Source organism: Martes martes, assembly GCF_963455335.1.
Source record: "Martes martes genome assembly, chromosome: 3".
Classification (NCBI taxonomy): domain Eukaryota; kingdom Metazoa; phylum Chordata; class Mammalia; order Carnivora; family Mustelidae; genus Martes; species Martes martes.
In genome coordinates this window covers 10,516,935-10,542,105 of record NC_137890.1, presented here as the reverse complement: position 1 = coordinate 10,542,105, position 25,171 = coordinate 10,516,935, and the positions used below count along the sequence as shown (strand labels likewise).

General features: G+C 39.1%; 1 protein-coding gene and 1 pseudogene across 3 annotated transcripts in view; one reads left to right on the top strand and one right to left on the bottom strand.

Moving 5' to 3' along the window:
• PCCA (propionyl-CoA carboxylase subunit alpha) overlaps positions 1 to 25,171 on the top strand; it is a 403,819-nt gene that overhangs the window by 227,027 nt on the left and 151,621 nt on the right. For both annotated transcript variants that reach the window (XM_080798184.1, XM_080798183.1), the window contains one exon: positions 1,001 to 1,109. In XM_080798184.1, coding sequence (XP_080654310.1) covers positions 1,001 to 1,109 — 109 coding nt within the window. The remainder of the gene's footprint in view (positions 1 to 1,000; positions 1,110 to 25,171) is intronic.
• On the bottom strand, positions 21,789 to 23,112 carry LOC308339484 (tubulin alpha-1A chain-like; annotated as a pseudogene). Its single transcript has one exon. The product of its transcript is annotated as a tubulin alpha-1A chain-like (transcript).

The following is a 25,171-nucleotide window of genomic DNA, read 5'->3' as shown; positions in this document are numbered from 1 at the left end:
GGGCATCAGGCCATGAGAGGACAACAGGTTATCAAGGCCCCTGTGATCTGAGATCAGGGGTAGCCTTATGCTGGAGCTCATTATCATAAGACTAGTCATGTCGGGCAGGGTTTATCTTTCAAGATTGGTAATGTGCAAGCAAAAGAAAGAATAGAATTAGAAGAATAGAATTATTTGGTGTTAGGTCAGATTGGAAAAGTTGCGTGGAAGTCACAGACAGTCTGACTCAGTGTGAGAAGTAACTGTCTAATGATTTAGAAATCTTTGAGTTTGTCGGTTTGCAGGCGTTGGAGTTTTAGAGATCCTAGATAAGCACCTGTCAAACAGTACTGTAGAAGGTGCATTTGTACTGTGTGGAGGATGAAGTAGATCTTCGCTGTTTTTGTTTGTTTTATTAGAGAGCACGTGCATGCAAGCCTGGGGGCGGTGTGAGTGGGGGAGTTAGAGGGGCAAAAACGGAGGCAGAGGGAGAGAGAGAATCCTAAGCAGGCTCTGTGCTAGCACAGAGCTTGACATAGGCTCGATTATGAAAGTAGTATTGACCTTGCAGGCCTCAGAGGCTCTTGGGGACTCCCAGTAGTCCCCAGGCCACACGTTGAGAACTGTTCTTGTAGAGTGTATGTTGTGAGAAGACTGAGACCAAATTTTTGTAATCCTCATATAGGGTAATTGTGGGATCATATGAGATGTTTTCATCACCACTTAAGTGTTGGGGACAATCAGGAACTTCTCTAAGCCTGTAAGAGTGTGGTTTAATCAGGCCCTTGAAGGTCTATTACTGAACTTCCAGAACTAGTTGATAGATCCCACTTGGGGTTTTTTGTCTTATTTGAGAAATCTTGCTCCCTCTCCTCCCCCACTGCATGCCTGGTACAATACTAACCCCATAATAGATGTTTTATAAAATACTGATTTCCCTGACTAACAGTTCTATAAGATAGAAGCACTAGATATTAACATTATGTATGTGATTGATTGATTGGTTGGTTGATTTCCCTAGGACACAAGTTAACAGAGAATGAGAGAAACCAGTTATTGGCAATAGCATCATCATTGTTCGTGGCATTCCAATTAAGAGCACAACATTTCCAAGAACATGACAATTCAAGGTATGTTAGATCATTTAAAACAGCATAAGTGAGAGAAAAACACTGATAATCTAAGCAGCGTGGGAAGTAAGCATGGGAAATAGCTAATAAAAGATGTGACTGATCTTGGTTTTGAATCTTGTGTTTGGAGAAGTATAATACAATCACAGTGTTTAAAAGAGATATTGTTTCTATTTCTTCAAATGAGTTTTTCAAAATTCAGACAAAAAGGATTTTTTTTGTCTCTAATTTGGACATTATTAGAGGTAGGAAGATGTTCTGAAACCTTATGGAATGTCTGTTTAAGTAATTTGTATTGATTTTTTCTGTTTTATACCTTCATTAATCTTGAACAAAGTTTTAAAAAGTGTTAGAATGTGAAAAATTAGGATAGAATCTGAGCAGTTAAAATACACATGTGTATAAGAAACTCCTCTAAGATACCAAAAGGAATTAACACCGGGTTAAGTTAGCTAATTGTAAGCCCTAAGGATACTTTTTAGCTTCCTAGTAATGTAAGTGAGAGAGAAAACATGCTTTATAGCAAGGCAAGCAAAAACCAAGTCAGCATGACAATAATGCCTCTAAATGACAGGAGAATTTACTACGAATGTTTATGTCCTTGCCAGCATAATCCTGCTTTAGCAAGTATAGTCTGTTTCTTACTTGCTAGAGTGATGTTGTTGATAAAATTGTGTCACTTCAACTTCTTTTCCATTCTTTTTGCTTTCCCACAAGAGGAGGAACAAAGATAAAAAGAGAAAAGATGGCAGGTGACTGAGCATCTCTGAAGAACACAGATCAGAAACTCAGGTTACCCTTGAAGAATTAGGTGGAAGAAAAGTAAATTGGGTTTGGGCTATTACATCTTAATGGCTAACTGGTTTTACTCAGATAATCTTGGAGTAATTGGTACTCTTCATATGTTCTCATTCTCAAGAGAACGTATAGGAAGCTTAATGTATGATTTTTTTTCACTTTTTTAAAAATTGAAGTATAGTTGACACACGGTGTACCTTAGTTTCTGGTATACAACATGGTGATTGGACAGACAGCTCTATACTTTATGTGATGCTCTCTGTCAACATAGTTACCATCTGTCATCATGTACACTATTAGAGGACCACTGACTCTGATACATCTGCTGTCCCCTTCCATAACTGGAGGCCTGTACCTCCTCCTCCCTTCCTCCCCTTCACCCATTTTGCCCATCCCCCCTCCCTGAATCCCTTCCCTGTGGCAGCCATCAGTTCTGTGTATTTGTGGGTCTGTTTCTGCTTTCTGTTTGTTTTGGTTTTTAGATTCCACACGTAAGTGAAATCACATGGTATTTGTCTCACCTTTTTCACTTAGCATAATCTGTTCTAGGTCCATCCATGTTATTGAAGATGGCAAGATCCCATTCTTTTTTTGTGGCTGAGTAATACTCACTCTCTCCCTCGCCTTCCCCTGCCCCCCTTTCTCTGTGTATATAAGTGAAGCAAATGGCAATTGTAAATAATGCTGCCGTAAATGTAGGGGTTTATATATCTTTTTGAATTAGTATTTTCATTTCCCTTGGATAAATACCCATTAGTGAAATAACGTAATCTTTTTTTAAGTTATTATTTGATGTCTAGGGAGAGATGAAAGATGATATAGTATCAGTAAATTACTGAATGACTGGAAGGAGGAGAAAAATGGGCAGTAGAGCCATGAATCTGATTTCCCCCCCCCATAAAGTTGTGCTGACCAATGTGGTAGCCACTGGCGATGTGTACTTACTTGAATTAAAATTAAATTAAAATTTCAGTTTCTCAGGCATGTTCATTGCCACCATTTGTGTAGTCACCAGCTATATTTCCTCCTGTACTGTGGTTAATGGCTACTGAATTGACTAGTAGAAAGAACCTTCCATCATTACAGTTTATTTCCATCAAGCTCTGTTGGGACAGGGGTGTTTTGGAGGTACATGTGTGTCTAGCTTTTGTTTTAAAATCAGAATCATACTTTGTATTATTTTTTATTCTTTTGATAAATACAGTACTTGTATCTTGATTATCTTCAGATGTTATTTGGACCTTGATCATTTCTGAAGTCCTGAGTGTAGCTAATGAACTGGTTTGATCTTCAAGAAATGTATTCAAGTCATTTTCAGAGGGTGCTGACTTGCCACTAGGAAGAATCTGAAAAAGGTTTAAGAAGGAGAAGAATAAAACTTACCTGTAATCCCACAAAGTCTTCAGTAAGCACATTTTTTCACATTTTGATGTATTCCCTCCTAAGTGTATGTATGTGTGTCTATTGTGTGTCTGTTGATAGACACACATACATGTAGCATATATAAACCTTACATAGAGTCATATGGAGAATATAGTTTGAATTTTTTTTATTTGTAATTTTATGTTGCAAATATATCTTATTCCCTAGTCTTTAGAAGCATATTTTTAATTTTCATTACAGAATTTAAAACATACTCAAACTTTTGTTCTTCAAAGGGTATCACTGAGAAGATTATAAAACAGTAGAGCAAACGGTAGAATGTATTCAGAGATATATAGATTTATATAAATAAGTATAGTTATGTATATAAGAGGCTTGAGTCTGTAATATGTAATTTTTAAAGTTCAAAAATAAGCCAGACACCCCAATAAAAAAATAGATCTTTCTTAAAGAAGTTATATGAATGACAAGTTCATGAAATAGTTGTTCAGCATTGTCAGTCACTAGGGAAATCCAAATAAAATCACAGTGCTACACTAATACACACCAACTAAAATGTACATTAAGTGGTAAGTGGGTAAATAATTGTGATATATCCTTATAATGGAATACCATTTAGGAATAAAATGGAAAGAAGTACTGATACATGCATCACAATGCAAGAATCTGAAAAATAAGTCACGCTAAGAGAAACTAGTTCGAGAAGACTATCTAATGTGTAATTTTATTTAAAATTTCTAGTAAAGCAAAAGCGTAAAGACAGGAAGATCAGTGTTTCCCTAGGTGCAAGTGTTGATGTCATAGGATTACATCTTTATACATTCTGTGCCCCAAACCATAAACTAATAATTATTTTAAATGTATTAGTTTTTAAAATTATATAGAAAACAGAATGTGGAGTTTCAAGCCAGAGTTACCATAATACTAGGTCTTATAATTGTTCATGTGTTTGCCTTTACTGAGGGCCCTCCTTACTCACTTGACTTCCTGGTACTGTCATTTCACGCTTGCAGGACCACTGCCATTACCAGTTACTGTGGAGCAGGTCTAGTGTCACAGACCGCCTCAGCTTTTGTTTATCTGGAAACGTCTTAATTCCCAGTTTTAATGTCTTTTTTTTTTTTTTAAAGATTTTATTTATTTATTTGACAGAGATCACAAGTAGGCAGAGAGGCAGGCAGAGAGGGAGAGAGGAGGAAGCAGGCTTGCTGCCGAGCAGAGAGCCCAATGCGGGGCTCGATCCCAGGACCGTGAGATCATGACCTGAGCTGAAGGCAGAGGCTTTAACCCACTAGGCTACCCAGGCGCCCCCAGTTTTAATGTCTTAACCAAGTTTTGCTGTTAGGAATCTTGGCTGAGAGTTTATTTTGGTTTCCTTTTTTCCTTTAACACTTTGAATATATCAGCCCACTACTGCCTCTGGCTTCCACAGTTTCTGATGAAAATCTGACAATCTCTTGAGAATCCCTTGTATGTGATGATTTACTTCTCTCTTGCTACTTGCAAGATTTTCTCTTTATCTTTGGTTTTTCAAAGTTCGATTATAATGTGTCTTGATGTGGGTCTATGAGTTCATCTAACTTAGGGTCCATTGAGCTTCTTGAATTTTTTTTTTTTAAGGTTTGTTTATGTTTATATGAGAGAGAGGGAGAGCATGAGTGGAAGTAGACTCCGTGCTGAGCACAGAGCCCCACATCGGGCTTGATCTCAAGACCCTGAGACCATGACCTGAGCCAAAATCAAGAGTTGGCTGCTTAACCAACCGTACCACCCAGGTGCTCCAGGCTTCTTGAATGTTTCTATTCATACCTGTCATCAAATTTGGGAAGTTTTCAGCCATTATTTAAATATTTTCTCTATTCCCCTTTCTCTCTCCTTCTGGGACCCCCATGATATGTACACTGGTCGGCTTTAATGGTATCCCACAGGACCCTTAGGCTCTGTTCACCTTTCTTTGTTTTTTCTGTTCTTTATCCTTGAGAATTTCTCTTGTCTTGTCTTCAAATTGGCTGATTCTTCCACCTGATCCAGTCTGCCTTTGAATCCTTCTAGTGAGTTTTTCAGTTGCACTGTTCAGCTCTAGAATTTTTAAATTTCCTTCTAGGTTTTTAACTCTTTATTATTTTCATTTTGTTTATGTATTGTTTTCCTGACTTTCTCTATCTCTTTAGTTTTTTGAGCATTTTTTAAAAGATTTTATTTATTTGACAGAGAGGGAGACAGAACGAGAGTGAGAGAGAGAGCGCACAAGCAGGGGAAGCGGCAGGGAAAAGAGAAGGAGGCTCCTCACTGAGCAGGGAGCCCAACACGGAGCTTGATCCCGGACCCTGGGATCATGACCTGAGCCGAATGTGGTAACTCTGGAACTCGGATTGTCCTCCTCCTCCAGGGTTTACTCTTTTGTTGTTGTTGTTGTTAATTTCTGTTTATTTGTTGGGGGCTGTCTCTGTGCCAAGGATCAACCTCAGGTATAAAGGTTAGGTCTTCTCAACCTGAGCATTTCCCTGTGCATATGTGGTCACTTTCCAGTTTTTCTTATAAATGCAGCCATTTTTGAATGTCTTAGTCTTTAATGTCTGGCTTCTGAAAGGGAAAAAAGCAAAAAATGGAGGAAAATGGGGGAACTGACCTTTTAAATCCCTTGGAAGTCACTTCAGCCAGAGGGCATGGGGCTCACCACAGTGGAGAAGGTGCAGTAACAATGGCTACTGAACTTATTTTCTGTACGTCTGTGATGAGAACAGTAATCAGTTATCATAGCACAGGTCCCCAGTATTTGGAGGACAGGGTCCTTTTTTTTTTTTGCCCACCTGGGCGCCCACAAGCTGTGTGTAAGCCGCCCAGGAGTACATGCACAGCTTCCTGCCGCTGGCTGGGGATGGGGGGATGAGTAGCTGCCACTGGGCTAAGAGCTGAAATTCACCAAAATTTTTTGCAGTTTACCATCCAGCTTTTTCCCTAAAATTGCAAGCCTTTGACTGGACTGGAGTTTGAAACTAGTTATCAGAGAGATCCTGCCAATGTCATCATCTTCTAGGTGGAGAGACATTCCTGGTGCTTCCTAGGCCATCCATCATCCCGAGTCATCCTCCTCTGTATATTACTGTTGCATTCATTATCCTTTTTTTTTTTATTTTAAAAAAGATTTATTTATTTATTTTAGAGAGCATGCATGAGCGGGAGGAGCAGAGGGAGAGGGAGAGCAAGAGAGAGTCTCAGGCAGACTCCCCGCTGAGTGTAGAGGCTGTCGTGGGACTTGACTTGGGACATGATCTCACGACCCTGAGATCACGACCTGAGCCAAAACCAAGGGTCCTCTGTTTAATGGATTGTGCCACCCAAGCATCCCTCATTACCCTTTAAAAGTTGGAAAAAATTACATTAATGATACAGATAGGATATATTTAGGCCAAAAAGTTCAGTTATATAGATAATTGTGCATGTCTTCCCTATATAACAATGATTTGTTTTTGGTGAGTTTATTTTCTGTGGAACTTACTTATTTAGTAAGCCAGCTTACTGTGAAATAGGTCCTATCCATGACAACAGAGATCTGGAACATCCAGCAAAATATATTGATTTATTTGACAGAGTATAATCTTACTTTTAGGCAAAGTGAATCTAAGTTATTTTTGCTTGTTTGCTGAAAAGGTCCCTGACATCAAAGCTGATGTTAGGTGATCGAATCTTTACACTTCGCCTTAGGAGGCCTGTTTCATTATTGGCTTGGGAATGGAGTCCAAGAGTCAGCCTCCAGGTGTGGCTGCACATTGCTCAGTCATGGGTGTGCTCATGTAATGTTTATGCTTCCAAATCCAGTAGCCCGCAGCCCTTCCTTTGTGTGGCTTGTTTTGGCTGCTGATCTGATTTTCCCAGTATCTTTATGGATTTTACTCTTTCATCATTTATGACTTGGAAAAAGACACTGACGATATGTACCCATAGTATTTGGATAGTAAGAAGATAGTGCATTTTAGGGAAAAAAAAAGTTAATGTCAGAAACAATAGCAGTTTTTCTTAGGATAACCATAAATAAATTTGCTAAACACAGTTTAGCATCAAGTACATGCTAATTATTCCAAAACACTACTGTTGACAGAAATGAATCCTTGAAAGCGGTGTTAAACAATCACTTCATGTTATCTGAAGCTAAAGTGATTTTGTCGGTGTTGTGGTTTGATTTAATAATTTGTTGCACTAATAGATAATGATGAGAGGAAAAATTAGTCAAGGAAACAATTTAGTCCCTTTTAGTGATCTTTCCTTTAGTTTTGCTCAAGATGCCTATTTTCCTTAGGTCCAAATGCCATTGGCAGGTCAGGATTTACTTTTCTGAGCGAGGCCCTTGCATGTCCTCCTCTGCCATCGCAGCCTTCTCAGGTGCTAGCGAGAACACCTTGGGCTTTCTCTAAACTTCTCGACTTCCGCCGTTCCCCCTGTGATTTCTGCACCTGTTGCTCTCTTTTGTTAGATCTGGTAGCTAAGTAAGGCGTCCTCCAGGCTTTAAGCTTCATCACTTATATTTCCTAATTCCATGATTATTACCTGTTCAGCTGCCTAATTTGTCCTGTAATGATTATTAGTTTTTGGGAGAGCTGTGCCAACTTTCCTGGTGGTAGAATGGCTGGGGACCAAATCCCTTTCCCAGCAGGGGACTGTTTTGCATTCACTTACCTTGTCTGTTATAAGAAGTTGGCAGGGAGTATGGCTCAGCATAAGCCCTTGACTCCTGATAAGGCATCAGTCCTCAAGGCTGAGCTACACTGAGGTGGTTGTGGGGAGTGCTGTCTGTTTTTATATATTAAAACTATTTTAAGGTGTTTCAAAGTAAATGTTGATTCCATGGGTTTTATAACACTATTTTTTTTTCTTAACCACAGATACAGGGTAAATTCATCAAAATTTCATGGCTGCTTTTGCTTGTTTGCTTCATTTTCTTTCTTTATAAGTACTTATCACCATTTCTCAGAGAACATGTTCATCAAATTCCTAAACACTTACGGGGCACCTGGGTGGCTTGGTTGGTTGAGTGGCCAGGTGAGCCCCTGGTCCTGGAATCAAACCCCATGTCAGGCTCTGTGCTCCGTGGGAGTCTGCTTGTCGGTTCTCTGCCCCTGCCTCCCCACCTCTCCCCGGCTCTTGATCTCCGTATCTTTCTCCCTCTCTCTAAAATAAATAAATAAATCTTTAAATTCCTAAACACTTCCATGTGAGCTATTGGCAAAATCAGCAATATCGAATTCTTTAATTCTTCTGGAATTCACTTACATGTGGGTTATAAATGGGTTTCTTCATTTGTGCTTTGGCAACCTTTTATTTATAAAATATTCCAACCGATTCCTCAAAGTAGTATCTCTTCATATGCCCAAGAATAGTAAGACAGAAATATACATGAGGGGCGCCTGGGTGGCTCAGTGGGTTAAGCCTCTGCCTTCATCTCAGGTCGTGATCTCAGGCTCCTGGGTTGAGCCCCGCATCAGGCTTTCTGCTCAGCGGGGAGCCTGCTTCCTCCTCTCTCTCAGCCTGCATCTCTGCCTCCTTGTGATCTCTGTCTGTCAAATAAATAAATAAAATCTTAAAACAAACAAAAAAAGGAAATATACATGAACGTCATAGTCAGTTTGAGCCACTCTCGGAAGTTACCGTAGACTGGGTGACTTAAATACCATATGTTTATTTGTCGCAGTCCTGGAGGCTGGAAGTCTGAAATCAGGGTGCTTCCCTGTCTGGGTTCCGGTGAGGGCTCCTTTCTAAATTGCTGAAAGTCCACTTTTTATATCCTCACATGGTGGAAGGAGGGCAAGCTAGCTCTCTGGCCTCCTCTTACAAGGGCATAGTCCTGTTCATGAATGTTCTCATGACCCAGTACCTTCCAAAGCCCCCTCCTTCAGATAGCATCACAATGTGCGTTAGACTTCAACATAGGAGTTTTTGGAATGAGGACACAAACATTCAGTCAGTAATAGTCAGTGTGTACTTATGTACCCACTCCCTCTCTCTCCCTCTCCTCTCCCTTCTCTTTTCCCTGATGCCCTCCCTTCCCTTTCCCTTCTCTTTCCTTCTTTCTTTCATTTATGTGATTTGTGCATGTGCACAACCCCCCCCCCCATCTAAGTAGGTATACATATGTTACATAAATATATTCTGTGGTTTAGTGGAAAGAGTTAGAAGTCTGGTATTTAGTTACAAATATACGTATATTTATTAGTAATGTGACCTTAGGTATGTTACTTTACTGTAAGCTTAAGTAAAGTGGGAATAGTGTGTATTCTGTACTGTTTTATAAAGTTTTTGTGAGAATAATTCATCCTGTATAATGTTTCAGTACCCAAATTCTTCTACCTAGTTTGTTATAAAGAAATAAAAAATGAATTCTATATTATAGTATAAGACCAAGGAAATGCTTTATGGATAAACAAAAATCATCAAGAATAAGAAATCCCTTTGTTTATATCAGATAGCTATAAATATGCTAAGAAAGTAGAATTTGGGGTCTAATTCTCTTCATTGAAATAAATGAGATGTCTTGTATTACAGTCCAGCAAGTGGGACACCTGTAGGGTGTGTTTTTAATGTTACTAAGACCATTCTTTTTCTTTGTGGTTTTTTATTTTGCTTTTTCCTGTGAAAGACGTAAGTAAGGTTATATGAAGTACTTGTTTGTATTCTTTTTCCATTCTTTTGTAGTTTTCCTTTATTACAGTAGTATTTCATATTTTAAATTTATTGTGTAGGGTGACGAAGTTGAGATCTAATTTTACTTTTTCATGTATTTAACCAGGAAAGTCAGTTCCATTGTTTCAAATTTTAATTCCAGTATAGTTAACATACATTGTTATGTATGTTTCAGAAATACAATATAGTGATTCAACGATTCCATTCATTACTCAGTGCTGGTCTCTGCAAGTGTACTTAATCCCCTCCCCCCACCCGCCTCCTCTCTTGTTCTTTATAGTTAAGAGTCTGTTTTTCAGTTTGTCTCTTTTTCTTTGTTTTGTTAGAATTAGTTCCATTTATTCACTTGTCTGTCCTTTCCTTATTGATTATAAATGTTACATTGATTCTATGCAAAATTCTTAAAATATATTATGGCCTGATTTCCAAATTTTTCTCTTTATTTTCATTTGTCATTCTCTCCTTATATTAATAATTTATTATTTTCTTCTAAAATTTATTGATCATTCTTCTAGCTGAGCTTTGAAGGCACTTTGATATTGGAATTGCCTTAAAGTTATAGTAAGTTTGGGTAGGATAGACATCAAACGTTGAAGTTTTTAAAAAAATATACGACTCTATTTATCGAAGTCTCTTTGTTTCCCTCATTAGAGTGTTAGAATTTCTTATTGTTGATCTCTTGTTTTTCTTAGTTTATGTCTTTGTGTCATTATTCTTAAATTGTTTATATGTTGTGTTATGGTTGGGATCTTTTCCTCATTTTTAAAATGAGTACTTATTTGGTAAAGAGAAGCTAATGATGTATTTCTTTTTTTTTTTTAATTATAAAAAAAGTCAGAATTTGCCATCTTAACCATTTTTAAATACACTCTGCATTCATGGTAACTATACGCACACTGTTGTGCAGCAGATCTCTAGAAGGTTTTCATCTTGTAGAACTGAAATTCCACCCTCATTGGCAGCCACTGTTCTTTCTGTTACCGTTGAGTTTGATTACTAGTTGCATTTCTTTTGTGATAACTCTTCTTCCTAAACTCAAATACAAATCCATTATAATACTTTCTTACTCGATTTCAAGAGGGGCAAGCCTATAACCTTCTGAATCGCTTGGGATGCTTCTGGGTAACAGAAAGCCCTGTTCAGACCGACCGCAGTTCTCACCTCACAGTGAACAGGGAGCTCAGAGGGGAGAAACGACCAAGCTCAGCATGTTCATCTGCCGGCGCCGTGTTCTCTCAGCCTCCCTTTCTTCTCTCTGCGGCTCTTCCGTCAGGCTGTGCGGGATCGCTGTGGAAGCTCCGGGAGCAGATCTAGATAAGGTTCGGAGGATTATGTCTGTCTCTAAGTGAGGACACCCTTCCCAGCTGTTCCCCAACCAGTTACTTCACAGAAGTAAAACTCCTGCCCATTCCTAAGCCAGTTACTGCAAAGGGAATTGGATGATCATGACTGTCTTGAACTGATTTTCTGGTATGGAGCAGATGTGGAGCCATCAGCTAAAGTGGCCCCCACATTTTCCAGTTGCTCCATGCCTCCCCCTCTGCGAGAGCTTCAGTACGGTTTCATGTTTAAGAGCAAAGGCCTCTATGCCAGGGACTTGGATGTGCCCTGGTTCTGCCAGTCCCCAGCTATTATCTTAGTATCAGTTATTTAATTTATTTTGAACTCTATTTCCTTATCTGTAATGTGGAGATAATAGTAGTTCTTAAAGAGTTTTTGTCAATGTCCAGTGACCTATAAAATACCCAATATGCCCATTTAATTTTAGCTATCCTTGCCAATTTTCTTTTTTAGAATTCCTAATGACAAAGATTCTATTTCAAGGATAATGGCCATGATGCATGCTTGCTTTATTTTTAACTAGCTGAAATGCACTGAGTGTTTCAGTATCAAGATATATTAGCAATTGGTAAGAAATATTTTTTTTTCCTGCATTAAGGATGTGTTCTTCCATTCCATTTTGAATAAGAGAGTCATACACAGATATTAAGAATAATCACATTTCTTTTAATACCATCTATTGATTATTGAGAGAGTTGAGTTAGAAAGTTTAGATGATTTAGCAGGGAATGAGATGTTTTAAAAAAAATCCTACCCACAGGGCGCCTGGGTGGCTCCATGGGTTAAAGCCTCTGCCTTCGGCTCAGGTCATGATCTCAGGGTCCTGGGATCGAGCCCCGCATCGGGCTCTCTGCTCAGCAGGGAGCCTGCTTCCTCCTCTCTCTGCCTGCCTCTCTGCCTCCTTGTGATCTCTGTCTGTCAAATAAATAAAATCTTAAAAAAAAATAAAAAAAAAATCCTACCCACACTGAGCCTACATTTAAGCAGATGGTAGATAGACAAAACAGGTCAGTAAGCTGTGTGATATGAGAATGATAATGATGATAAATATTTTGGTGATAAAACAGAGAAGGGCTATAGATTATCCTGGAGGTGGATGGTGGGGTAGTTGGAGTTTTAATTTGGGTCACAGGGAAGTGGATGGCAGGAAAGAGTAGCAGGATGAGAAGATGAACTTTAGAGCAGAGATCTAGTGGAGGAAGGGAGCTAGTCACATGAACATCTGGCAGAGGAACCTTCCTGTTAGAGGAGGAAGCAAATGCAAAGCCCCACAGGTTGGGGTGTCTGGCTGGCTCAGTGGGTAGAGCGTGCAGCTCTTGATCTTCGAGTTATAAGTTCAAGCCCCACATTAGGTGTAGAGATTACTTAAAAATAAAGTCTTTGAAAAAACTCAAACCAAAAAATAATCCCAAAGGCCCCTGAGGTCAAAGTATGCCCCACTTGTTTGACAAAAGCAAGGAGGCCAATGTAATGAGAGGACTTAGTAAGCTACAGTAGTAGCGCTGGTGTTGGTTTGGGTAGACTGTGGGAAGGACTTGGGTTTTCAGTGAGTGAAATGGGGAGGCCTTGCTGAGTCTTGAGCAAAGAACTCGTACCATATGTAGTAACAAGAGTGTTGTGGCTGCAGTGTTGTAAATGACTCTAAGGGGGAAAGAGGGGAAGCTGGGAAACTGGTTAGGTCTAGAGGTCCTAGGCCTGAGCCCTGGGACACTCCACAATAACAGGTCAGGAAGGTGAGGCAGATCCAGCGAGGGAGGCTAAGAAGGGACAGCAGAGAAGATGGGCGGGAGAGTAGTCTGGGGTGAAGTTCAGAGGGCCAAGTGCAGAAAGGGTTCAAGGAGGCAGAAGCGTTCAACTGAAATGCGGCATATTTGAAGAATGACGGCTGACCATTGAAGTTAACAACGTGGAGGTCATAGGGGACCTTGACAAGGGCAGTGTTTGAGAATGTTGTGTGGGAAGTGGTGGTTCAAGGTGGATTTGAAGGGGGATCGAGAACAAGTGAGAGGAGAGAAAGTGGGAGAGTGTAAGTTCCAGCAACTCTTAAAAGGATTTGCCTTTTTAAAATAGACGTACTTGTAATGTCTTATTTTGATTTTACAGAAAATGGGCCATTCTGCTTGGAAGGATGGTCAACATTTCGCCGAATTAAATGGTTTTTGAAAAAGTGGTTTTCAAAGACTCTACAACATTAGTATCTTGGAAAACATGAGCATAGAATAGGAAACCTTGTTCTTACAAAATTGATAAACCCAGAGAATTAGTTTCAGTTAGGGAATGTGGTATATTAGGGTCCCTGCAGTGCAGAGTGAGATTGTGTACGCCACATTTCTTAAAAACACTTCAGATGTGTACCAGGAGTTCTGTCTGGCTTATTTTATTTATGGCAGTCCCTCTCTTCAGTCAGTTTGGCTAGGAAAATTATATCATCTTTGGTTCTTTTGGCTCCTTCACGGGCACTGAAATGTCGGTGCTTGGCATGTGCAGCGGAACCGGCACTGAATGAGGCGGCCGGACTCAGGATTCTGGTCCCAGCCCTGCTCCCCAGTTTACAGGCGGCACAAGTCTCCATACAAATGCTTCAACATTTGACTCCAGTTTCCTCCTCTGAGAAGTGGCGGTGCTGGATTGAATGATTCCTGACATCCCCCCACCCCTTCCCAGCACTGATGTAAGTGAATTACATGAGGTCAAACAAGACCCTTTGACTCTCTGGTTGCTCCTTAAAGCTTCTAGTACCTCCCTTGAGATTTCAGCAGGTGAAAGACTCAGGAAAAGGAACTCCTTCACTGTGGCCAATGATAACACCGATGAAAAGACTTTAGCCTGACAGGTTTTAAAACACGTCGTGTCCGCTTTTGGGGAGATTGCTCTGGGCATGTGGAGTCAGCGTTTCACTACCCCTGGGAGCTGATCCCCAGGAGAATGTATGAGGGGCATTGATGGGGCTGCAGAGCCTGCCCTGGGTTTCACTGTTCACCAGAGTAGTGTAATGGAAAGGTACGTTCACCTGACTCATACTCGTATTTTCTTCCCTTCTCTGGCTTCCTGATAAAATAGAGAATCAATTTTGTAGTGATTTTTACCTAACACATGCAATTATCTTTTTTTTTTTTTTTACTCTTCCTTCCTTTCCGGGTTGTGGATTTATAATTTACTCACCTATTATTAAGTTTTCAGTTAGATATCAAGGTTTGAGGTTTTAAAATACTGCAAGCATTGAAAAATAGCTGGGGAAAGAAGCAGAATGAACAGCCATGTGAAAATAGTTGCCAAGGAGAAGCAATATTGCTGTACAGTAGTGGTTGGTTCCTTTACTTAAATGTCTCTGTGGAAAAGGACATAGTAGACTGTTAACACACTTACACCATCTCTGACAATGAAGGACAACTTTATACATACTTGTTTCATATATTCCCTCAGGTAAGCTGCTTCCTAATGGCCATGGAGTCCTCCTAACTGACTGTGTAATTAAACCAGCAGTACTTTGCGTGTATGCTCACAGACACACATAGCCATAGTATGCCTTTGGAAGGGACCCGCTTTCATTTGAGCAAATCAGTCTCCCAAAAGCAACAAAAGGAGAAAATGTTAATTCAGTCATTAGCCTTAAGCTTGCTTACCTTTTACTATCTGTCTCTGTTACGCTCTTTTTAGTTACTTAACGTGAGTACGTCCTGGATGATTCGGACATCTATGTGAGGTTGAGCACATAATACTAAGTGGCTAAGATGTCTTATTTATATATTTTTTTGCTAAATATTACATTTAAAAATATTTTTCCTTTGATTCCACTATAACAACTGAACGGAAGACAGAATCGCCTCATTATTGCAGGAGAATTTCTCTGTTCCCTGCAATGATTCCAGAAGCTCTTGCACACTTCATCAGGGTTATTGTAATTCTTTGGCTGCAGGATATTTGGCAGCTGTTGCACCCCACTGGCAAATCCTATTCAGACTTCGTTTCCATTCACCACTGCCATTGGAGAATTGATTTCTCTCTCCTCTACTCTAACCTTTCCCAATTCATTTTGGATTGTTCAATGTGAAACATTTTAATTTCATATCATACAGCTATTCAGCTCACAATCCCTTTTTTAACCTGTCACCAGGGTAACAGCATAGCATGCTTTCTTTAGGCAATCAAGTTTTTATTTCACATGCTTAATGTTGCATTAAATGTTTGCATTTTGTTTAACCCCCCTTAAATATTTTGAACTCTAGATATGTTTTGTAGGATAATAAAATCCTTGATTTTTGAATTGAAACTAAGTCAACACCATCACTACATTCATAGTAAAATGTCAGATGATTAATTTACATAATTCAAAGATGATTAATAGAAATCAAAGTTATTCGATCTGTGTAAGGCAATTTTCTGTAGGTAATGGAGGAACATTTGTGTATATTTATGTTTAGCCTTGTTCCAAAAGAAGATTTAAAGGGGGTTTAGATTTGTCAGAGAAGTTTAAAAGGGCAGTGGAATTGGTGCAAATAGAAAAATATATCTTTTGAAGATAAGACAATTTTTCAGTACAATGCTCTTTTCTCTGTGTGTGTATGCATGTGTGTGTGTGTGTGTGTGTGCGCTTAGATATATATACTATAATGATATGTGTATTTGATGATGGATGAGGGGATCCACCGGAATGAGATTAAGAGTTCTAGGAGAGTGATTTTGCCATTATGTTGATTACCAGCCATTTATACATTGACATGAGTACAGGCACACCTCAGAGATACTGTGAGTTTGATTCTAGATGACCACAATAATGTATATCTCACAGTAAAGCTAGTCAAATTTTTTGATTTCCCAGTGCATATAAAAGTTATGTTTACACTATACTGTAGTCAGGTGTGCAAAGCATTGTGTCTAAAGAAACTATTTACACACCATACTTTAAATTACTTTGCCAAATAAATGCTCACCATCATATGAGCTTTCAGTGAGCTGTATCATCACTGACCACAAATCACTGTAACAAATCTAATAAGGAAAAAGTTTGAAATATCATGGTAATTACCAAAATATGACAGAGACACAAAACAAGCAAATGAGAAAGTGGTGTTGATAGACTTGCTTGAAGCAGGGTTGCGACAAACCTTCAACTTGGGTTTTTTTTTTTTAAATGCAGTATCTGTGAAGTGTAATAAAGCAGAGCACAATAAAATGAGGTGTGCCCGTACTACTTTTTCTTTAAAGAAATAATCTAATAATGATAGGTTAGTAGAGATGAAAATGAATGTTTAGATCTTGATTCTTTGAACTGAATACACTTGAGTTTCTCTTTATAGAGCTCCTTTCCATCTTTGTTCGAAATAACAGTTTCTGTGAAATTTGTTCTCTGAGTAAATTTTATGAAATTTGGAATATTCCAAGAAATACAAAGAAGTGTGTCAGGAAACAGATTAGTAATCCATGTTGTTTGAAAGCACTGTTAATTTAAAAAAAATTAGCATAGTAGCTCTTTAAGTATCCTAATGTTCCCTTATATAATCACTAAAGTTCTTACATTAACCTATAAGAGAAACATGGAATTAAGATGCCCGTTTAGAAAAAATTACGATTCGGAACTCTTTGGAATTTTTGACCTCTCACAGTGTGTCAGACTGATTTCATACCTTGAGTGCTCATGTGTAATGAATGGCTCTGAATCTAGGTACCATTTGTCTAAATGATTGGTGTCCTGACCTACCTCACAAAGGTCACTTTCTTTTGGTAGAACAAATTCCTGAACATATATTTTAATGATAATAACTTTTTGCCTTCAGAATTAGAGTTAATAGATTATTCCAAAAGTAGCAGATAACACTCCTTGTGATAAGTTGCTTGGGCTTAGAGTAATAACAATTTCCTGCCCTTCAGGAAGCTTAAAATGGAAGGGGATAGGCACACATTAAACAGAAAGTTGTCAGTTCTGAAGACTGCTAGAGGAGAAGTGCAGCTTGTCCTGGTGAGGGAGAGGAATCTCATTTTCATGTTAGCCACATTATGTCAATGTCCAGTTTTCAATAAAGTGTCATAAGACATGCAAAGAAATTTGGAAGTTTGTTCCTTTTATAGGTTAAAAAATCAATAGAAACTGTCGAGAAGAGAGCCCAAATGTTGTGCTTTATTATGCAATAACCTGAAATAACCTGTTAAAAATATATTGAGAGGACCAAAGGAAATGAGATATAAAGAATTAAAGAACACAATGACAGCCATGTCTCACTAAATAGAAAATATTGATAGAAATTCGAGAGATGAAAATACAGTGCCTACAAGAAAAAAGTACACTAGAGAGGACTCCACAATAGGTTTAAGCTGGCAAAAGAAACCATCAGAAATTTTGAAAATATGTTAAGTGAGATTATCTAGTGTGAAGAATAAATAGAAGAATGAGTAGAGCTTCAGAGACCCATGGGACATCATGACATGTACCAGCACGCATGCAGAGTCCCAGAAGGCCTGGAGAAAAACAATAAAGGGGTGGAAAGAATATTTAAAGAAATTATAGCCAGGGATACCTGGCTGGCTCAGTAGGTAGAGCATGCGACCCTTGATCTCAGGGTCATGAGTTTGAGCTCCAGTTTGGATGTAGAGCTTACTTAAAGAAAGTCAGAACAAAACACATTCCAAATTTCATGAAAAACTTTAATTTATATATTCAAGAAGCTTGGTAAATAGGAGAAGCTCAAAAAGATCTCTGTCTACACACATCATTGGTCAAATTGTCAGAAACCAAACAGAATCTTAAAAGCAGCAAGAGAAGAAAAGACTCATCCTGTGAAAGGGACATTCACAATAGGATTAGGAGTTAACATCTCATCTAACATCTCAGCAGAAACCATGGAGTCCTAAAGAGAATAGGATGGTATATATAAAGTGCTGAAGAAAAACAAAAACAACAAAACAACGCCACCAAAGCATTTTATATCCAGCAAAACTATTGTATAAAAATGAGGGACATTCCCAGGTAAATAACACCCAAGTAAACAACCCAAGAGGAATCTGTTGCTAGCAGACCGTCTCAACAAGACCTGCTCAACAAGAAATAAGAAATGGAGTTCTTCAGGGTGAAATGAAAGAACACTAAACAGAAACTAAAATACACATGAAGTAGTAAAGTGGTTAAAAATTACTACATCAATAAACACAAAAGACCGTGGAAATGTATTTTTACTTTGTACATCTTTTTTCTTCTGATTTAAAAGATAACTGCATAATGGAGTAGTTACAGTTTTAAGTTGATAGGTGCACAGTATATGCAGATGAAGTTTGTATGACAATAGGACAGATGAGGGTGGAGGAAACAAGATATGTTAGAGCAGATTTCCTGTATGATACTGCAGTTGAGTTAACATTAGTCCAAACTGTGTTTAAATTAAGTAAGGTACTAATTGTAATCCCTAGTGTAACCACTAAGAAAATAGCTTTCAAAAATAGTAGATGAGGGGCGCCTGGGTAAGCTCAGTTGGCTAAGTGTCTGCCTTCAGCTTAGGTCATGATCCCAGGGTCCTAGGATTGAACCCCACATTGGGCTTCCTGCTCAGTGGGGAGCCTGCTTCTCCCTTTTCCACTCTTCCTGCTTGTGCTCTCTCTCTCAGTGTCAAATGAATCTTTTTTTTTTTTAAGTAGTAAATGAAACATCAAGGGAATTTAAAGGGTACGCTAGAAAAATACCTATTTAAACAAAAGAAAGCAGTAATGGAGGAATCGAAGAACAAAAAACACATGATATACAGAGCAAAAATCAAAATGAGAGATACAAATCCCACTTGAGTATATTAAATGTAAATGGATTAAGCATGCCAATCAAGGGCAGATATTGGCAGAATGGATTAAATAACAAGATCAAATTATATGCTTTCTATAATAGACATACTTTATTATTATTTTTAAAGTTTTCCACTCATTTATTTAGTTTCCATCATGATAAGTGTACTCTTTAATCCCCGTTCCTCCACCCGCTCCCTTCTGGTAAACCAACAGTAGTTAAGAGTCTTTCATTGGTTTGTCTCTGTTTTTCCCTTTGCTCATTATGATGTTTTGTTTCTTAAATTCCACATATGAGTGAAATCATCTGGTGTTTGTCTTTCTCTGACTTCACTTAGCATTATACTCTCTAGTGCCATCCATGTTGTTGAAAATGGCCAGATAAAAAAACAAGATCAAACTGAATGCTTTCTAGAATAGATACACTTTAGATATAAAGATGTAATCAGTAGGTTGAAAATAAGAGAATAGGGTTATCAGACAAATATTTACAATACTGATTTTGTTACTAATAATGCTAATATCAGACAAAATAATAATTTTTTTAAGATTTCACTTATTTATTTGACAGACAGAGATCACAAGTAGGCGGAGAGGCAGACAGAGAGAGAGGGGGAAGCAGCCTCCCCACTGAGCAGAAAGCCTGATGTGAGGCTTGATCCCAGGACCCTGAGATCATGACCTGAGCTGAAGGCAGAGGAAGGCGCCCAGTGACAAAATAATTTTTAAAAGATTTTATTTATTCATTTGCCAGAGCACAGCAGGGGGAGGAGAGGAAGAAGCAGTGTCCCCGCCTCCTGTCCGCTGAGTGGGGAGCCTGTTGCAGGGCTTGATTCCAGAACCCTGGGATCATGACCTAAACCAAAGGCAGACATGCAACTGACTGAGCCACCCATGTGCCCCCAGAGAAAATAATTTTAAGACAAAAATTGTTATTGGAGACAAAGAAGGAGAATTTATAATGACATATGTGTCCATCAGAAAGCTATAAAAGTGGTGAACTAATTTATATACAAAGTAACACAATTGTAGACTGTTGTACTTCATTTTCAGTAATGGATATAGAACAATTGGACAAAATAACAAGGAAGTGGAAGACTTGAAAAACACAAACCAAATAGATCCAGTACATTATCTATAGGCCAGGCCATGCAACAGCAGCAGAATATGCAACTTTAGGCAATTCAGAAATATGTGGAAATTAACCTAAATAATCAGTGGGTTAAAGGAGAAATTACAAGAGAAATTAGATTATATTTTGGAACGAATGATAACAAAAGCATAATGTTCAAAATCTTTGGGATGCATTGATAGTAGTGTTTGGGAGGAAATTTAGAGCTATAAACATATTTTAAGAAAGAAGAAAGACACCGACCACTTCATCTGCCATTGTAGGAAAATAGGAAAAGAGCAGACTAAACCCAAAGCAAGCAGAGAGAAGGAAATACTAAAAATTCAAATGAAAATAAATGAAATAGAGAATAGAAAAACAATAAAGGAGATTAGTGAAAGCAGAATTTGGTTCTTGGGCAGATCAACAGAAAGGCAAACCTTTAGGTAGACTGCCCAAGAGAAAAAGACTTCAGTTCAAACCGGTAATGAAAGAGGAGGTATGCATATGGACCTTATAGAAATTAAAAAGATTATAAGCTAATAACTTGAACAGTTGTATAACAACAAATGATAACATAAAATGGAGAAATTTCTGGAAAGATGGAAGCTACAGGCATGGAATCAAGAGGAGATAGAAAATCTGCGTAGACGTGGAAGAGACTGAATCAGTCATCCCGAAACCTCCCAAAAAGAAGAGCCTGGGACTAGAAGGCTTCACTAGTGAATTCAGTGAGGTAGTTGGAAGAGAGTTAATGCCAATTCCTTACAAATTCTCCCAAAAATAGAAACGGGAAAAATTTGCAACTCATTCTATGAGAGCAATATTACAACACTAAAATCAAATAAAGATGTTCTGCGAAACGGAAACTAGAGACCAAAATCCCTCATAAATGTTAATGCAATAGTCCTCCACCAAATACAAACAAATGGAAGCCAGGAATACATAAAATGATTATCCACTGTAACCAGGTGAGCTTTGTCTTAGGAATACATAGTTGGTTTAACATCCAAAAATCAATCAATGTAATAAACCATATTAATAAAGGACAGAAATCACAGGATTATCTCAAATGCAGAAAAAAAATTGACAAAATCCAACAGCCATTCTTGATGATTAGGAATAGAAGGGAACTTCCTCATCCTGACAAAGGCCATTTCTGAAAAACCTACAGCTTGCATTATATATAATGGATATGACTGACTGTTTTCTCCCTAAGATCAGGGATAAGACAAGGATGTTTGTTAATTTTTTTCAGCATTGTGTTGGAGTTCCTAGGCCACTTTGGCAAGAAAAATAAAAAGTGTTAAGATGGGGAAGAAGCAAAACAATTTCCAAATGACACGATCTTGTATGTAGGAAGTCTTAAGGAATTTACAAAAAGATCTCTCCTCTCCCCCAATTAAAACAGGGAATAGTTTATTTAAACCCATCAGAGCAATGGACAGCTTGGGTCTGTAGCAAGCATTGTGTTTTATAGCATAGGTCAGTAACTGTATATGAAAATAGACATGGCTACATACATGTTAACTGATCAGAGCACAACTTCTCAATGTTCAGGATAGAATAAACTTCCCTGTTAAAGCAGCACCTTTGTGACATTTTTAACTTTAGTATTCCTCTCCTCTTTCATGCTCGCCTTCAACAGAACCCACACCATCCTCCTCATAATCCTTCTCAAGGGCAGCCATGTCCTCACGGGCCTCCGAAAACTCTCCTTCCTCCATGCCCTCTCCGACGTACCGGTGAACAGAGGCACATGAGGCATACATCAGGTCAGACTTGTGGTCCAGCCGAGCCCAGGCCTCAGCGACGGCTGTGGTGTTGCTCGGCGTGCACACAGCTCGCTGGACTTCGGCCAGGTCTCCGCCAGGTGCCACATTGGGAGGCTGGTGATTAATGCCCACTTTGAAGCCAGTGTATTAATCCATACACTGGATGGTACGCTTGGTCTTGATGGTGGCAAGGGCAGCCGTGACATCTTTGGGAACCATGTAGCTGCAGTACAACAGGCAGTAAGCCATGTCTTTACCATGGCGAGGGTCACATTTTGCTGGCTGGCTGGCTGGCTGGCTGGCTCAAGCATGTAATGGTGATCTCTGCTACAGAAAGCTGTTCATGGTAGGCTTGCTGAGCAAAGGTGACAGGGACATAGGTAATTAGAGGGAAATGGATACGGGGATGGGGCACCAGGCTGCTCTGGAATTCTGTTCGATCAGCATTCAGGGCTTCAGCTGTGAGGGATGCAGTGATGGAGGACAGTTGGACCTGTTAACGTGTTTAGGTGAGTGTAGCTTGGACATCCAGTATTGACATTGTCAGTAATGACATGTCATAGATGGGCTCGTTGTCTACCATGAAGGTACGGTCGGAGTGCTCCGGGGCAGTGTGGGGAGTGAGGATGGTGGTGTGGGGCTCAACTACAGCTGTGGGAACCGGCGGAGGCGGTGAGGGGGTGGTGGTGGGTGGCACGGCTGGGTAAATGGAGAACTCCAGCTGGGACTTGTTGCTGTAATCGACAGAGAGATGTTCCATCAGAAGGCAGGTGAACCGGGAACCAGTTCCCCCTCCAAAGCTGGGAAAACCAGGCGGCCTTAAAGACCTGCGCACTGGCCAGCCTGTTTCTGAATTTGGTCCAAGACAAGGTCAGTGATCTCCTCACCAATAGTGTAGTGCCCTCTGGCATAGTTAGTGACAGCACCTTCCTTGCCTGTGATGAGCAGCTCAGGGTAGAAGAGCTGGAGGTGGGTGCCAGTGCAAAGTCATCATTGACTGGTTTCCAGGTCTACAAAAACTACTCTGGGTGCATGCTTGCTAGCACCCTTCTCCCTGAAGAAGGTGTTCTCCTCCCCCATTGGTCTTGTTACTTGGCATCTGGCCATTGGGCTGAACGCTGTGTTTTTGGCAATAGAGCTCCCAGCAGGTGTTGCCCATCTGGACACCAGCCTGGCCGACATGGATGGAGATGCATTCACGCCTGGTTGCTGCTTTGCAGCTGACGAGCAGATGGCGGAGAGGAAGAGGAAAGGTGGTTGCTTCTTACAGTGCGACTCTTAGGTGGTCCATAGGAGAGAACCTCAGGAATGCACAAAAATCTATTAGAACTAATGATTTTTGCAAGGTTGCAAGATACGAGAATGATACGCGAATATCAGTTTTATTTTTATATGGTACCAGTGTACAAACTGAAAAAGCAATTGACGAAACAATTTTATTTACAATAGCGCCAAAGAGAATATAATACTTAAGCTTAAATTTTTAAAATAGAAGTACAAGACTTGTGTGCTGAAAACCAGAGAACAATTATTGATATAAATTAAAGACAACTAAAATGAATAAGCTTCCCACATTCAGGGATCAGAAGACCTAAGATGGTAATACTCTCCAACACGATGTACAGATTTTGTGCAGTCCCTCTCACAATCTCAGCTGTATGTTTTGCAGAAATGGTTATCTGATTACAGAATTTGTGTGAAAGTGCAAGGGACTCAGCATAGCCAAAATAGTCTTGGAAAAGAACAAAACCAGGGAACTTCTTCCTGATCGAAATTTGTTACAAAGCTGTGGTGATCAAGACAGTGTTGTACTGGCGTATGGATAGACGTGTTGATCAATGGAACAGAATGGAAGATCCAAACCATAGTTAAACTATGATCAGTTGATTTCAACAAGTAGATGAAGACGACTTAGAGTATTTATATATACTCTTGAATGCTGCTGGAGCAGCTGCGTATCTTCATGCAAAAGATCAAAATTGGTTCCCTCCCTACACCACACACAAAAATGAACCTAAAAAGAAAACAAATGACAGTTGTAAGAGCTTTGTTAACTTTTGGTTAGATGATGATTTCTTATGTAAGATGTCAGATGCACAAGAAACGAAAGGAAAAAAAAAACCTTAGGTGCTTTAAAGGGCACCATTAAGAACGTGAAAAGACAACTAACAGAATTGGAGAAAATATTTGCAAAACTTGCAAATCATGTATTTGTTGTGAGGAGACTTTTGTCTAGAATATATAAAGAACTCTTACAACTCAATAATAAAAAGAGCCCAGTTTAAGAAAGGGCAAAGGATATGAATAGAAATTTTTCCAAAGATGATACACAAATTACCAACAAACCCATGAAAACAGGCTCAGCATTATTGTCCTCAGGAAAATGCAAATCCAAACCACAGTTAGCTACCGCTTTACGCCTACGAGGGTGAGTGTAATAAGAAAGATGGACAATATCGAAGTGTTGGTGAGGACGGGGAGAAATCGGAACACTCGTGCATTCCTGGTAGGAATTTGATTAAATGGTGCAAAGCTGGAAATAATTTGGCAGTTTCTCAAAATATATGACATTACTCCCTGACCCAGCTCTTCTTCCAGGGTTATACCTGTGGGAAATGAAATCCTGTGTCCATACAAATGTTGTATATAAATATTCATACTCACATTTTTCATAATGAGCGAACAGAAACAACTCTAATGTTCCTGAAATGATAGATATATAATATTAAGTAGAAAGGGGTGTCTTTATAGAATGGAATATTTTTCAGTGACAAAAAAATAACATATTGACACTAACTACAGCATAGATGAAATTTGAAAACACTATGCTAAACGAAGGCATTGTAACAGACTGCACATTCTTTGATTCCACTTATATGAATAAGCACAGCTATAGAAACAGAAGGTGCATTAGTAGTGGTGTAGGGCTGTGGTGGTTGGGGAAGGGGAACATGGAGTGACTGCCAGAGGGTACAAATTTTCCTTTTTGGGGTTACGAAAATGTTTTAAAGTTGCCTGGTTTGATAGGTACAGAGCTCTGGATATACTAAGCACTGTTGAATTATGAAGTTTGGAAGGGTTAAATTTATGGTGTGTGAATTTTATGTCAGTAAAGCTGCTTAATATTTTTAAAACTTAATGTATTTTATATCCAAGTACTTACTTTCCTATTGGTATAAAAGAAGTTTAAATTTTAGGAATTAAAAATGAGATGATGT